Raw genomic sequence first — 15,199 nt, forward strand, 5'->3', positions numbered from 1 at the left:
TCCCAATTTACTTCATGTCTCTTTACCCTATCCCAGCATAGTTGCCAAGAGATTGGTGGGTATCCAAGATTTCTTTAGGGGAACACGAGATTTGAGGGTATCCAAGATTTCTTTAGGGGAACACAGATGATGTCTTCAAATATCATCTTGTTAAATGGAGGGTGGTTAAACAACCTTTGCAAAAGGGCATCCTCGCCCTCATATTCCTCACTATCTTTAATAAGGCTCCTTTGAATAAATGACTTTGGAGTTCTATGACACAATATAATTTCTAGAGGGATGTCATTGCTATTAAGCGTAGGGACATGTAAGAAGCTCCCAGTATAAGAGAGGATGGGAGAAATTCTTCGCTCAAATTTACTTTCATATGGGAATGGAGAGGAAGTGTTCTTCTAGCATGATATCTAGTGTAGCAAATCCCAGCTCGACTCCTCTTGGTCTTCCATCTTTAGGCTAGCTTGTGACAAAGAGGCCCTCATTAGCGAACACATGGAGTTCATCAGTTATGGGATAGTTTGGAATATTCCATAAAATAGGAATGCTTTTGATTGGGAGCTTGATACTCGTACAAATTTTTTCAACAATCTCTATAAGATTCAGTGTCTGGCCACTTCCAGTAAGTTTCAATGGGTTTTGAGCAAACATGAAAAATTCATGATTAGCTCCTCAGCTGAGAGCAGCACCAAACTTTGTTGGAAATTTATTTGGAAAATGGCAGCTCCTGCTAGGGTTGCCTTTTTCACATGGGAAGCAACTCTTGGGAGGATCCTTCCTATAGACAATCTTCACGCAAAAGGCCTCCTGTTAATAGATGCTTTTTATGCTTGAAGTAGGTAGACATAGTAGATCATGTCCTCATGCATTATTGATGGATCAAGAATATTTGGAACTAATAGAAATAGAAGATAGCAAAGATACAAAAAAGATGCAGATTTACAAAATAGAATTAGAAGACAACAGATAGAATTAGAAGACAACAGATACTTTAGGGATAGATTAGAGCAGAAGAGAATCAGGAGGAAGACAAAAAGAGAAGTGAGGGAAAAATAGGGGATTGAAAATTAGAAGAATGGAGGTTGTGGTTGAACTCTGACAGCAAATAATGCTGGACAACACCATGGAGCTACAACTAATGCACAATTTGAGAGCGATAAAAGGGAGATGGGAAGATGAAGGGAGGAAGAGAGAGGAAGGTATATGCAAATCAGACGTTCACTTTCAATTCAGACTCAACAACCACCAAACTCTTGCATGGCCTTCACAACTTATTCAGAAGAAAGCGTATAATACAATAAATTACACGCATACCCCTAAAAGTACATGAAATTAGTAACAAACCCATAAAATATAGAAACATTAGAAACAAGCCCCTAAAATACACATAATCCTATACTAATTAAACTAAACACATAATAAACTATTAACTAAACCCAACAATCCCTTGACCCAATCCTTCTAAACTAGTCTCCAACAAGGGTTTTCCCATGGTCCATCTTCTTGTCCTACATCAATGTGCCTTCTTGAAAACCCTATATTGCCCAGTGTGTCTTCATTCTGGCTTTTTCATTCTGCCCATGGCAGCAAGAGAAAGTGACAGAGACAAAAAGGCATATCAGCTATAAGATTGCAATACCAGTAGCACCGCAGGGAATTTCTCATAAATGGAAGAAAAAAAGGGCAAACTGAAAATGTAATTCCATAATAGCAAATAAATGGAGATTTTCTTACCCCATGTTGAAAGGGTGACAACTAATGAGAAGTTATGGCTCAGATTTGATAAGCTCTTCAACAGAGCTGCTATACTTTGCAATCAGATCTCTGGTGTCAAAATCAAAATCAGCTGTGTTAAGAAATAAGAGTAATTAATGCAAAAGGCGAATTCTGAGTGCCACAGACCTCCTTTGATTTAGCAATTGCTCACTTTCCTCCAGCTTTCGTTTTTGCCCTTCAACTGTCTATAAAGAAAGGCAGAACTAACTACAGTTATGGCAAGAAACGTTCAAGTAGAATCAAGCAACACCGTTCATTGTTTAACTAAATGTGATAAAAAGCTAAGTTAATATTTGAGACTCCCATCAAAATTGAATTTGAACACAACCTTTTTGCATATAAATTTCTGCAGAAACCCAAAAATGGTGTTATCAAAGAAAAAGCAGCCATTTTCACAAATGGCGGAAAAGTGAAACAGTGCCTTCTAAACCTTAAGTACTGAATAATTGATTCAATTTTCCAGAAAGGCCTCTTTCTGAACCATGGATTGTTGTTCCAAATTTCTGGGTAAAGACACAACAGTCGCTCAATTTCGATTGTCCATCCCCCAAACAATGAACAGATGACACAAATATAATGAGCATTGAGCAATGACATGACACCCCCTGATGCTCCACATCTCAAATCCATCTCAACTGTCACTCTTCCCCTACCATTTAATGCAAAAAAACAAATGACCATCATTCTCTACTTATTTTCAGAACTGCACGTAGCACATCATTAGAGACAAACCATTTGAGAAGAATAGCATTTATCCCAAGTACTAGAGTCAAAGTATTCAACATCATCGGAAATTGAGCTTTAATTACCATGGCCTTTGTATTAATTGATACTGATATCGAGTTCAATAGCTGCTGGCAGTTGTCAAAGTGGTTGTTCAATTCATTAACCTTTCAAAACAACAAATAAACAAACAAAACACAAGAAACTCATTAAGAAAATTAAACTTCAAAAACCTATTTTTGACAAAACAAACTACCCCATAAAACAAAAACTGAAACACAACTATTTTCACTATCATAAAAACTGGAAAATTCAAACCAGTGCATCAGATTGCTGATCCCGGGATCCAGTTTCAATGGCCTCCGCTAAACTCTCCACTAACTGAAACATTTGATAATCATAATAAAAAAGAATTAAGAACAATATCAAATGATTAAAGAAAAAAATATTAGCACTTTAAGCATAAAGTACAGACATGTAAGAGGTGAAAATGAGAAGCAAGTGATTGGTGTTGATGGTTCTGCTGCTGTTGCTGCTGTAGCTGCTGCTGTTGCTGTAGCTGTTGCTGCTGCTGCTGTTGGAGCTGCTGCTGCTGCTGATAATGGTGGCGCTGCTGTTGCTGCTGCTGCGGCTGCAGTTGATAATGGTGTTGTTGTTGCTGTTGCTGGTGATGAAGTTGTTGCTGTTGTTGATGGAGGTATAGATGGTCTTGATTTGAGGCTGCAGAGCTGTTACTGTGGGTTGGAATGTTGTGGATCATGGACCAGCTTCCTCCAGCGTACTGGTGCTCCATTGCTCCCACCTGTGCACAGAAAACAGACGGTGTTCACTAGTTTATGAGTAACAAGAAATGCTCTTTTCTTTTCAAGAGCAACAACTGAATCAAGAAGGCAAGAGAGAGAAGAGGTGGGGGCATGAAGAAGCCACTCTCACATTATGAGGCACTTCTCAAACATTAGATTTACTATACTTGAGATCCATGTGGGTTGATTGATTTCGTTATATCAGACAGTGTAAAGAGGGCACTCATGCTTCCATAGGTGAGGTCGCCTCTTTAATTAAGTTGAAGCTCAAAAGTAAATTGATATTTAGACCAAAAAGAAATGACGTTTTATCATTGACCCAAATGAAAGCAAATTGATCTGTAAAAAAATGAGGTTGCTTTGTGCATGCTAGAATGAAATGACACTAACAATGACCCAAAATGGCTGCAAACTAGTCTAGAATAAACAGCATCATTTCATCTATATTAAAAAGAACATTATATGATTTTAACAGAGAATGGCAGCAAATGCTCTGAAGTAAAATGACAATTGTGTATGCTAAAATGGAAACGGTAAATTAATTCGGAGCAAGGTTGTTTTGCCTTTTTGGTAACAATTACTGACGTAATCACATTTCTTGTAAGAATTATGCATAAACACTTCTGTGCAAAAGTGGTTTCATAACAAAGATCCTCTTTGAATGCAGATAGGTAGGCAGTTTTTTCTATGCTAGAATTGCTTACATTGTAATGGCATGTGTTTGTATCTTAGTAACCTAATTTTTCTAAACCAGAGGGTATTCCAGCTTCCAATTTACCAGTTCACTATCTTTTAGCAAATTAGCAAAAAATTCAAGGACAATCATTTTCAAGAGCGTGAATTATCATCAAAGGGAATGCGAATTACCATTGTAGAGCAGGAATTGTACTAAAAAACACGTTATTGTGGAACAACATTGTTATATGAAAAGGTGATGTCATTCTATTCTATTGTCTAGGAAAAAAAGTTATACTAAGCAAAGGAAAAATGACATCACTATTTATGGTAAATCTATTAGAGAATCAAAAACTGACTTTTCAATGCCTAAAACTTCCATCCAATGTTTTAATAGGTGAAGGTGTTACGCGAGGCAAGGCGTAAGCCTTTAAAATTATTTTTTTAATATATAAATAAATTACAACATATATTGAATAAATAAGGAAAATTAGGAAAATTTTGGAAAAATAGATTAAATATGAATCATAAGTTACTTATTGGTTATCTAGAATACCCTCAACTATTTGCACAAACTCAAAACCCTCAACCTTAAAAGGTCAAAAGGCGTACCTTTTATGCAAATGCATAGGCCTTATTTTATTTTGCATTTGCCTTTTGAGAATTTGGAAATTTAGACTATGAATCAAGGCGTTTTAGGTAAGTCCATGTTGAGGCAAGCCTCATCTTTGCCTTCTAAAACAAAATCAAAAGAAGGATTAAAAATAAAGAGATGTCAATTTTTTACAGACAAAATTAGACAAAAAAATTCTAAAAAATTGAGAAGGATTATGAAATAATTAGAAACGGGCGCATGTTGAGCATAAAGAACACCCATGTTAAGCATAAAAAAGGTTCTTTCATTTCTTTATGCCTATATGGATTTTAAATATTGCCTGAAATTACCCAATAAATACCAAAGCATTACATAAACTAACAAGCTGAACATGACAAGTAGTTCACATAAAACTAATGTCCTCAATATCTTTACTTTCGATTGAAATCCATCATTTAAATTCCAAATATTACATGTTCTGGAAATAGCAGAACTCAAAAACAAAAAGAAAAATAGACAACAAAACTGAAACTCAATGAATATGCCTGCGAATCTGAACAAAGAAAACAGAGAAACACAATTCGAACACTGCCTCAACGAATCCAAAAAAATATTAAAAAACCATCTCGGTCTGTAAATGAAGTAACGAATAAAACCTAAAATTATTGCACGAAAAGAGTCTGGAAACTCACCTTCTAAGGTAATGGCAAGTCTGTCACTGAAAATGACAGGCAACCGGCGATCGACGTCCAAGAATTAGCACTTGAGAGAGACAGAGAGAGAGATAGTTGCCCAACACTGTTTATTTGTGTTAGTAGAAGTGAGTTGTTCTTTCTTGTGCTTATTTCCTTTATAAAGGGCTTATTTTGGTCCGAACTGCTTGTTTTAAGTTTTATCTTATAAGCCCTTATTTTTAAATCGTCCAATGCAGACTCAAATGACATTGTTTCTATGCACTCAAGCTCGACGATGCCACGCTTCCATGACCACCACCCTGGCAAGAAAAATCACAGACCACATTTGTAGTTCCAACAGGGAAGGAACAATCCTCAGCCTCTCTCTCTCTCTCTCTCTAAAGCAGTATTAGCCGTATTGGATTTGGGTAGCAGGAAGTTTGACTGGAACGAATTCGAGCACCAGATTTGAGTTTCAGGTTTGTTTTCTGCCATTTAGTTCCTTTTCCCCCAATGAAATCACTTAAGCTCCCGGTGAAATAGAGTGGTTGCTGGGAAAATGGAAGGGAAAGGAAAGAAACGCAGCAATTTTTCATTTGGCTCTGTTAACACTGAGACTTCATTTTTCTTCTTGTCCAATTTTATTTTTTATTTTTTTGGTGTTTGGTTGGGGGGCTATCAGTGGGTACTGGGTAGTGCTCAAAATTTTATGCTGTTTTCCCAATTGCTTAAGAATTAATTGGGTGGCTTTTATTAGAGAGCATTGTTGATTTGAGGAATCTGGATCTACCAGAAGTCCTTGGATTGTAGTAGAAAATTGAGTATAGAAAGCTGTCCTCAAGGTGAATTCTTATTAGGAATCATTTCCGTTAGGACTTGCAATCTTGTTTGGTAAACTTAAAGATTATACATGTATGATATGCAGAAGTAAAACTGCTTTGGTACTTGAGAGGGTAATGAATTTTATGGTCATTTGCGTAAGTGTAGCTTTAGATATGATATGGTCATGAAATGGTCTCCCTGCTGCTAGAACTTCTATTGTCCCCTAGAAACTGACAAAAAATTTGAATGGCCTTTTGTTATACTGGCATGTTGTTTCATATCACATTTGTTTTTGTTGTTTTGGTTATTGACTTTCATTCTTTCATTCATGAGGATTCTCAACTGTCAAGATGCATGTCAAAGTGACAACTGCAGAAGAAACTTCAATGTAGTTTTGTTTCTATCATGCACAAGCTATTAGTTGATCATATTGTGTTATTCTTTGTCCATGTAGTTAGCACTATTGTTTTTGTTTGCATTTGAGTTGGAGGAATATAAGTTGTATAATTATTATTGTTGCCTTTTTCAGTGATATGTCAAAGTCAGTGAAAAAACTAGAAGCATATTAGACTAATGAAAAATTTTGAATTATATCAATAACCTTTTTTGATTATATGGATCAATTTGAAGCTAGAACTCTAAGGAAAACCTTAGATTGTCAGGCTTTATGATAACATATACATAGAATATATGGGGTATAAATTTGTTAATGATAGGCGTAGAATCGACATAGTAGATTACGCTTATTGTCAAGACTCAAGAGGTACCTAAGAATAACTAATTTTGTAGCCTAGTGATTCACCAAAATGGAGAGGTTGTGGAGGATATTACTTATTGAAATGAGGGCAAGAAAGTTATATAACGTACTTCGGCATGTTATGTGATTGAATAACACAACTTATGTTGAAATTAAATCGTTGTGAGATTGGCAATGTTGAATGGATCTGACTGATGTGCTCTTATTAGAGCTTGTCTATGAAATGTGTGTAACTGGAATAAGCATGTAGAATTGTAGATATGCATGAATGACAATATAAGACTATGCAAAATAAAGGAGTGAATGCATAAATGAGAGCCTGGGGTACCACCCATTGAAGATAAAGACAGAAATTGATTAAGATCGGTTGGACATTTGCAGTAGATACCAATACACACACCTGTCGGGAAGGATGGTTTGATTAAGGCTGAGACAGTGTTGGGATAAACAAAAAAATGAAGAAAGAAACGGTTTGAGACGAGAAGAAATGATCTAATGATATTTAATTGAGCAAAGGGATTACCTCGATTGAGTTGAATTGGGCAAATAATCCACATAGTCAACCTGAAATTGTTGTATAAAGATTTAGCTATTGTTATTGTTGTATTCGTATAAAAAATTGGAGAGAAGTTGGGGATGAAGGGGGATTGTACCTCCAAATTTTCTATTCGAAGAACTCTACTTTTGAAAGTAAGAGGGCACGATGGAAAATTCAAACCCTTCTAACTTAAAAAAAGAGAGAAATATTTCTAATTTAGCTCCTTCTAAGCCATTAAAGGTGAAGTGCTCAGAATGAGGTGTTGGATTGTCCAACCCCTAACCAGCTGGGATGTTGGATAGAAAGGCCATCTGAGTGTGGGAGTTGATAAGATTGTCTAATGAATTTCCTCGGTTGGTGGCTTAGATCTGTATTTTTTTTTTTGGGTTACTAAGGAGGAGGATTAAATGATGATTGATGAAATATTTCACTATAATGGGGCAATATATAAATATCATCAATTCTATGTTTATAGTTATGGATTTCATTCTCAAGAGACTTCAATAATGTCGGCATGTTCATGGTCCATAGGCTTCATAAGATCATTGGCAATGCAAAGGCAATGGGTTTCTTTTTCTCCATTTTTTATAGGGAGGAGGGCAGGGGAGACCCACCTGAAGGCATCTTTTCATCTTCAGTTGTTGGCATAAGCCATTTCCTGGGCAAGCCAGCTTGCACACTCCAAATAATAGTTTGCTGTCCTGTAAGAATTTCATGTTGTTTTAGTTTGTATTGAGCATTGAGCATCTGGAGAAGTGCCTGAGTCTTGCCTAGAGTTCATGGTGATCAAACTAGATTTTGATGAAAGCTTATAATATGGCTGATTGAGCTTTCCTTACCTTTGTCTTAAGAAATAATAGTCAGGTTTTATAATCGTACTATTGAGGATGCTGGCAAATAACTCACTCATTGCAGTTCTTATTTTTATATTAAGCCTGCTATCTGCTCTGGTAACAGAAGTATTTATTTCTATGTTCAAGTTAAAAAAATAATAGCCAATTTACAAGTGAGGTAGCAATATAAAGTTTCACAATATGAGGCTTTCTTTTGTTCACTGCAAAAAATTTGATGTCTGTAAATGAGATATTGAGTATTACTTTTTACTGGCCAAAAAAGGAAAATTTTATTAAAGGGTGAAAGAATGTACAAAAGCAGGGGGCCAGAAGTCCATGTGAAAAGGAAAAAACACAGGCAAAAAAGACCACATTAAAAGTCAGGACAATCATAATAACAAGGATTGCATGTCACTTTAAATGTGAGAGAATGGAACCCCTGGAAAGCACCATCCATTGATGCCTAAAGAGAGGCATATAAAGCCACCCTCTCGGCCTCTCCAAAAGCAAAAACCACGGGAGGGTTTTACATAAAAAAATTGTTGAATTCTTTTATATCCAAATACCCCTTACAATGGCCATTAAATCACAAGTCTGTAAAATCTTAGTCCATCCTTTTGCCAATATTCTTCCTCAACGATGTTAAAAAGATAATTCCACAATCTTCCAGTAAAAGAACACTGCGTAAAAATGTGGAGTTCTGTCTCACTATTATGCTTACACCACACACAAAGATCAGGTGCTAAAGCATTATCATGCTTCTTCCCCTGTAACAGTCATTAGTATTTACCTTATCCAAAATTATGCACCAAACTAAAGTCCTAACCTTAAAAGAAACCTTGGCCTTCCAAATAAAATTATTCAAGAGGAAATGACAATCATTTGGGGACTAAATAACAAGACTTGAAAGATTAAGAATCAAGAATTGAACTCAAGTAACTAAACTGTTCCTCTTCTTTATCATTTAGATTACCGAAAAAACGAAGATTCTAACACTGCGTTTGAGCATGGATTTCGGACATTGAATTTGGATTTGGGTGGATATGGACAAATCTCAATTCAATTTTATATTACATCTTATCAAAACCCAATACAAATCCAAATCCAAGACCTCTCCAAACATAGGGTAAGAAAAATTAGAATCATTAGATTCACCCCAACTATAGAAATGTAAAATAAGAGCATCATGAATGTTAGAAATATTTGATAAATGAGGGAAACTATCAGAAGGGCCTATCCCTTATCTAAGCATCCTCCCAAGAATGAATTCTAGAACCATCCCTCACCATGTTGCGAGCCAAAGAAAGGAAAGTAGCATAAATTTGAAAAATAAATTTCCAAGGAATGGCATGAGAAATGCTAACACCCCACACCCCCCCCCCCCCAGGGGGGGGGGGGGGGGGGGCGGGGGGGCCTCCCCTCAAGCGGAACCCCTCCTTTTTCAACATCCCAAACATTCCTATGAAGTCCATTGTTACTCACAACAACCTTATGACAAAGGGGTTCAACTTTTGAAGGTGAACACCACAACCACTTCCCTCTAAAGAGATGTTCTTAAAACTAAGGTCTTAAAAGGAAACGGCGTAAGGTGAGCCATTTCAACCCTTGAGAGGCGAGGCTTAAGTCCATTGTTACTCACATATAACCTTATGCCAAAGGGATTCAACTTTTGAAGGTGAACCCAACCACTTCCCTCTAAAGAGATGTTCTTAAAACTAAGGTTACACAATGTTTTAAAAGGAAAAGGCGTAAGGTGAGACAATTCAACCCTTGAGAGGCGAGGCATAAGCCTTAGGGTGTTGACAAAAAATAAATATGAATCATAATTTACTTATTGGTTATCTAGGCATACATACCTAAAATCATTCAAGTAATTGCACAAACTCAAAACCTTCAACCTTAAAAGGGCAAAAGGTGTACCTTTTAAGCAAATGCATAGGCCTTATTTTATTTTGCATTTGCCTTTTGAGCGTTCGGTATTTTAGACTATGACTCAACACGTCTTAGACATGTCCATGTTGAGGCAAGCCTCATATTTTCCTTCTAAGACATTGGCAAAATAAAAAAATGGATTAAAAATAAAGAGATATCAAAATTTTAAAGACAGAATTAGACAAAAAAAAAATTCTAAAAAAAGGATTACGAAATAATTAGAAACAGGCGCATGTTGGGCATAAAGAACACTAATGTAAAGCATAAAAAAGTTCTTCCATTTCTTTATGCCTATATGCATTTTAAATATTGCCTGAAACTACCCAATAAATACCAAAGCATTACATAAACTAACATAGAAATTGTTTCGATCATTACTTTCGATCGATATCCAACATTTAAATTCCAAATATTAAAGCATTACATAAACTGACATAGAAATTGTTTCGATCATTACTTTCGATCGAAATTCCAAATATTACGTGTTCTGGAAATCGCAGAACTCAAAAAAGAAAAGAAAAGATGAACGACAAAACTGAAATTCAATGAATACGCCTACGAATCTGAGCAAAGAAAACAGAGAAACACAATTCGAACACTGCCTCAACAAATCCAAAAAAAATATTAAAAAACCCATCTCGGTCTGTAAACGAAGTAACGAAAAATACCTAAAATTATTGCACGAAAAGAGTTTCGAAACTCACCTTCTAAGGTAATGGCAAGTCCGGCCACTGAAAATCACAGGCGACCGGCGTCCTAGTCTCCTAGAATTAGCACTTGAGAGAGAGAGAGAGGGAGAGGGAGAGATGCCCCAAACACCGCTTATTTCTGTTAGTAGAAGTGAGTTGTTCTTTCTTTTGCTTATTTCCTTTATTAAAAAGGCGTTTTTTTTTGTCGGGTGGCAAAACGGGCGAACGGGCCGGGTTCGGGCGGACCAGGTCCGGCGGGTCACCAATGGGCCAGATAATAAAGGCAGATCGAGTTACACACATGCCAATCTTAACTCGTTTACTTAATAAATAGGCGATTAATGGTCATCCGTTTAAAAAATATAATTTATTTATTTTAATTTTTTTTAAAATTACATATGAAATAACATTTGTTTAAAAAAAAAAATTATTGTAGACAGATTGAATAAGATAGACAGAATAGTTAAGGCTGAAGGGACAGCCCACCACTTCCATCTCTCATTTACCAATAAAAAAAAATTACTGTAGACAGATTGAATAAGATAGACAGAATAGTTATGGCTGAAGGGACAGCCCACCGCTTCCATCTCTCATTTACCAATTTAGGGTTCACCAAATGCACTGTTCTAATACTACATAAAATAAAAGTAACAAAAGATTGTAATGTTCCTATTTCTTGAATAATGTACCAAGTCATAAACTTAGAGTTGCGGCCTTTATTTTTATTTTTTATATTTTTTTTCACCAAGATACGGTCAAAGAAATGGAGTTTTTTATCAAAATATTATTAAAAAAAATTAAAAAATATAATATGAAGAAAATTTAGAAAATTTACATAAATGTATCTAATCGACTTTTCAAAAGTCGATTTGGGTTTAAAAAAAAAAAATCAGCCGCAATTCTTGACTGCCAAAATAAAATAAAATAAAAATTGAGAACCAACTTTTCAAAAGTCAGTTTGGATTTAAAAAAACAAAAAAATCAGCTGCAATTCTTGACTGTCAAAATAAAAAATAAAAATAAAAATAAAAATTAGGAACTGATTTTTCAAAAGTCACCCCCCCAAAAACCAAATCTCAACCCCCACCCAAAATCAAATAATAAAATATATATTCTTTTTAATTTAAATAATAATAAAATAAATATTATTTTTAAAATTTTAAGATTTAAATAAAAATTTGTAAATAAAAAAAAATTTAGTTTCATTTAATATAAAAAATATTTTTTACTTTTTATTTATTTTTCATATGAATTAAAAAAATAAATTAATTTTTTAATTTTAAAATATTATATAAAAATGAATACAATAACAAAAAAATTGAAATAATTTACTTTTTAAAATAATAAGACAAAAAGGACATCTTACTTCCTAATTACATAAAAAATTTTTTTTTTTAAAAAAACTAACTTATATTTTTTTCCCCAAAATAGAAAATTTATCTCTAATTTTAATTAATCTTTCATTTCCTCGCTGTTCTACTTTTCTTTCGAACCAAAGAGGACCAATATACTACAATGGAATCTATCATCTCTTCTACCAGTACAGCCTGAACGGAGCTGTGTGGGGCAACATCGTTTGAACTCACTCTGTCTCCAAGGACCTCATCAATTAGGTCACCCATAAATTCCCACTTGACGAATAGGAAGCAGAGTGAAATTCGTGGCTGTTGATGTGTGAGTCCCGTGTGGGATGCGCGGAGGTGAGCTGGTAGACCCATGTGACTCTAAATAAATGAGTTTTTTACTTCAAATCCCCCAAGTTCTGCTCCTATCTCCCCCATTGAAAGTGGGAATTATAAATTTTTTTAAAATTTAAATAATGATAAAATATATATTATTTTTCAAATTTTAATATTTAAATAAAAAATTATAAATAAAAAATATATATTTAAGTGTCATTTAATACAAAAATATTTTTTACATTTTATTTATTATTCAAACAAATTAAAAAAAGTAAGTTAATTTTTTAATTTCAAAAAATTATATAAAAATGAATACAATAACAAAAATTTGAAATAATTTACTTTTGAGAATATTAAGACAAAAAAATAACATTTTACTTCCTAATTACATAAAAAAATTATTTAATATATAATTAAGAATGGAAAAATTATTTAACATATTATTTGATGTATATTTTATATAGGAAAATTTTAAAAATATTTCTTACCTAACCGACTTTTCAAAAGTCGGTTTGAATTAAGAAAACAAAACAAAACAAAACAAAAAACTTACACAAAAATCTAGACACAAAAAACAATTAGAATGAAATAATGGAATGGAAGAAAAATGTAATAAAATAAAAAAATTATAACACGTATTTCACGTGTTCTCCCATCACCGATGTGTCCAACCAGTGCCGCTCGCGCACCACAACTGAGTAAAAATTCGGACATTCCCTCATTTCGATTTTCGGAGTATAGTGAAGTAGGTGTTTCGCCTTGACCCAATTCACGAAATCTCTGCTTTGGTACAAGTAAGTCATTCTCCGGTGCTTCTTTCGACTACCGACAACCATTCTCCAATGCTCGTCTCACCCGATCCAGCCCGTGGTTGGGTTACGGAACGCGCTCGTGTTCATGCTCAGGGTGGTAACCACAAGGGGGTTGTCGGGTTTGATCCATTCACGGAGATACGGGTCGGATAGGTTAGCGGGTACGGTGTTGTTTTGGACCTGTCCGTTATGGGGGTCGAGTCTAGTGTAGAGGATGACGAATTTGTTGCCGAGAGGATGGTGGCAGATTCGGATCAGCACCCATTTATGTCGAAGGGCTTGGATGGATAGATGGTCGGGTCAAAGGGCGACCCAGTTGATGAGGTTCTTGGAGATGGAATGAGCTTAAACGATGTTGTCTCACACAACTCCCTTGGGCTGTGCTAGTAGAAGAGATGATAAATTCCATTGTAGTATATTAATCCTATTTGGTTCAAAAGAAAAGTAGAATAGTAAAAAAAGGAAAGATTAATTAAAATTAGAAACAAATTTTCTATTTTAGGAAAAAAAGAATGGAAGTTAGTTTTTTTTAATAATTTTTTTTATGTAATTAGGAAGTAAAATGTCATTTTTGTCCTATTATTTTCAAAAATAAATTATTTCAATTTTTTTATTATTGTATTCATTTCTATATAATATTTTAAAATTAAAAAATTAATTAATTTATTTTAATTCATTTGAAAAAAAATAAAAAATAGAAAATATTTTTTATATTAAATCACACTAAAATATATATATTTTTATTTATAAATTTTTATTTAAATCTTAAATTTTTTTTTTAAAAATATATATTTTATTATTATTTAAATTAAAAATAATATATATTTTATTATTTGATTTTGGGTAGAGGGTTAGGATTTGATTTTTGGGGGGTAATTTTCGAAAAGTCGATTCTTAATTTTTAATTTTATTTTTTATTTTAATAATAAAAAATTGCAACTGACTTTTTTTTTTTTTTTTTCTTAAGTCCAAATCAACTTTTAAAAAATTGATTCTTAATTTTTATTTTATTTTCTTTTGACAGTCAAGAATTGCGGCTGACTTTTTTTTTTTTAAACCGACTTTTAGAAATTCGGTTGGATACATTTGTATAAATTTTTTAAATTTTCTTCATATTTATATTTTTTAATTTTTTTTAATAATATTTTGGTAAAACACTCTAAAGAAATGATTAATGAAGTGGGATTTGATTTTTATTTTCATAAATAAAAAATAACTTTGAGTTTTTAATTTGCAAACATTTATACTGCCTGAGAGGAGCAGTATTGACTATTTGTTGCCATCGATTCATCATGCATTCATGAGAAAATGAGAGGCTCAGTCATGAATCATGATCAATCGTTTCTGTAGATGACGAGTGCAATGTATCACTCTGAGAACCCAAAAAATAAAAAAATCGTAACTCACCTCCACGGCTCCACCTCTGTCCTCTGCGATATAAGGGTAGATCTGGGTCTGTGGATCGTGAGGGAGCTTGATCCGGGACCGTGAGGAAGCTCAAGGAGCACCGGCACTGCGGCACGTAGCAGCGCACCAGAGGAGAGCCGGAGAGGAGAGGATTGAGAGAGTGAGAGCTGAGAGGAGAGCCGCGGGCCGCGGCGTAGTAGCGCACCAGAGGAGTCTGAGGAGAGGAGAGGAGAGGAGAGGATTGAGACTTGAGAGAGTGAGAGCTGAGAGCCTGAGGCTGAGAGGAGAGCCGCGGCGTGGCCGCGCGGGTTAGGGTCTTCGGGACTCAGGGTTTTTGTTGTGTGGCCTTGTGGGTGGAGACGCCGAGGCCCGAGAGTGAAGCTGGAAGAGGAAAGAGTGAAGACTGAACAGTTGAACTGAAAATATATATATATATATATATATAAATATAGAAAGGATCCAAATTAACGGGTGAACCAGTGATCCG

The 15,199-nt window shown here is 34.6% G+C and overlaps 1 protein-coding gene across 5 annotated transcripts; it reads right to left on the minus strand.

Annotated features, from left to right (window-relative positions):
- Nucleotides 1-1,222: 1,222 nt before the first annotated feature.
- LOC131164925 (mediator of RNA polymerase II transcription subunit 9-like) lies at nt 1,223-15,125 on the minus strand. Of its 5 annotated transcripts, XM_058122479.1 has the most exons (8): nt 14,713-15,117; nt 10,827-13,729; nt 2,969-3,295; nt 2,812-2,874; nt 2,580-2,660; nt 1,897-1,955; nt 1,729-1,818; nt 1,223-1,568 (listed from the first exon to the last, which is right to left on the minus strand). In XM_058122479.1, exons 3-7 carry the CDS (start codon nt 3,284-3,286, stop codon nt 1,761-1,763), a joined length of 579 nt encoding a protein of 192 aa, XP_057978462.1. In that variant the 5' UTR covers nt 3,287-3,295; nt 10,827-13,729; nt 14,713-15,117; the 3' UTR covers nt 1,223-1,568; nt 1,729-1,760. The 5 variants fall into 5 exon arrangements, with proteins under 5 accessions (XP_057978462.1, XP_057978464.1, XP_057978463.1 ...); XM_058122481.1 differs by lacking the exon at nt 10,827-13,729 and having other exon boundaries at nt 14,713-15,125; XM_058122480.1 differs by lacking the exons at nt 10,827-13,729; nt 14,713-15,117 and adding an exon at nt 5,259-5,617.
- Between the last annotated feature and the right edge of the window lie 74 nt (nt 15,126-15,199).

Source organism: Malania oleifera, chromosome 9, assembly GCF_029873635.1.
Source record: "Malania oleifera isolate guangnan ecotype guangnan chromosome 9, ASM2987363v1, whole genome shotgun sequence".
NCBI classification, from domain to species: Eukaryota; Viridiplantae; Streptophyta; class Magnoliopsida; order Santalales; family Ximeniaceae; genus Malania; species Malania oleifera.

Bases quoted from the DNA above. Each gene is read 5' to 3' on its own strand.
- LOC131164925 (XM_058122478.1), bottom strand. From the start codon at position 3,286: ATGGAGCACCAGTACGCTGGAGGAAGCTGGTCCATGATCCACAACATT. The intron at 2,875-2,968 runs GTCTGTACTTTA...CAAATGTTTCAG, and splicing joins CTCATTTTCACCTCTTACAT to TTAGTGGAGAGTTTAGCGGA. The intron at 2,661-2,811 runs GTTTGAATTTTC...TTGTTTTGAAAG, and splicing joins ATCAGCAATCTGATGCACTG to GTTAATGAATTGAACAACCA.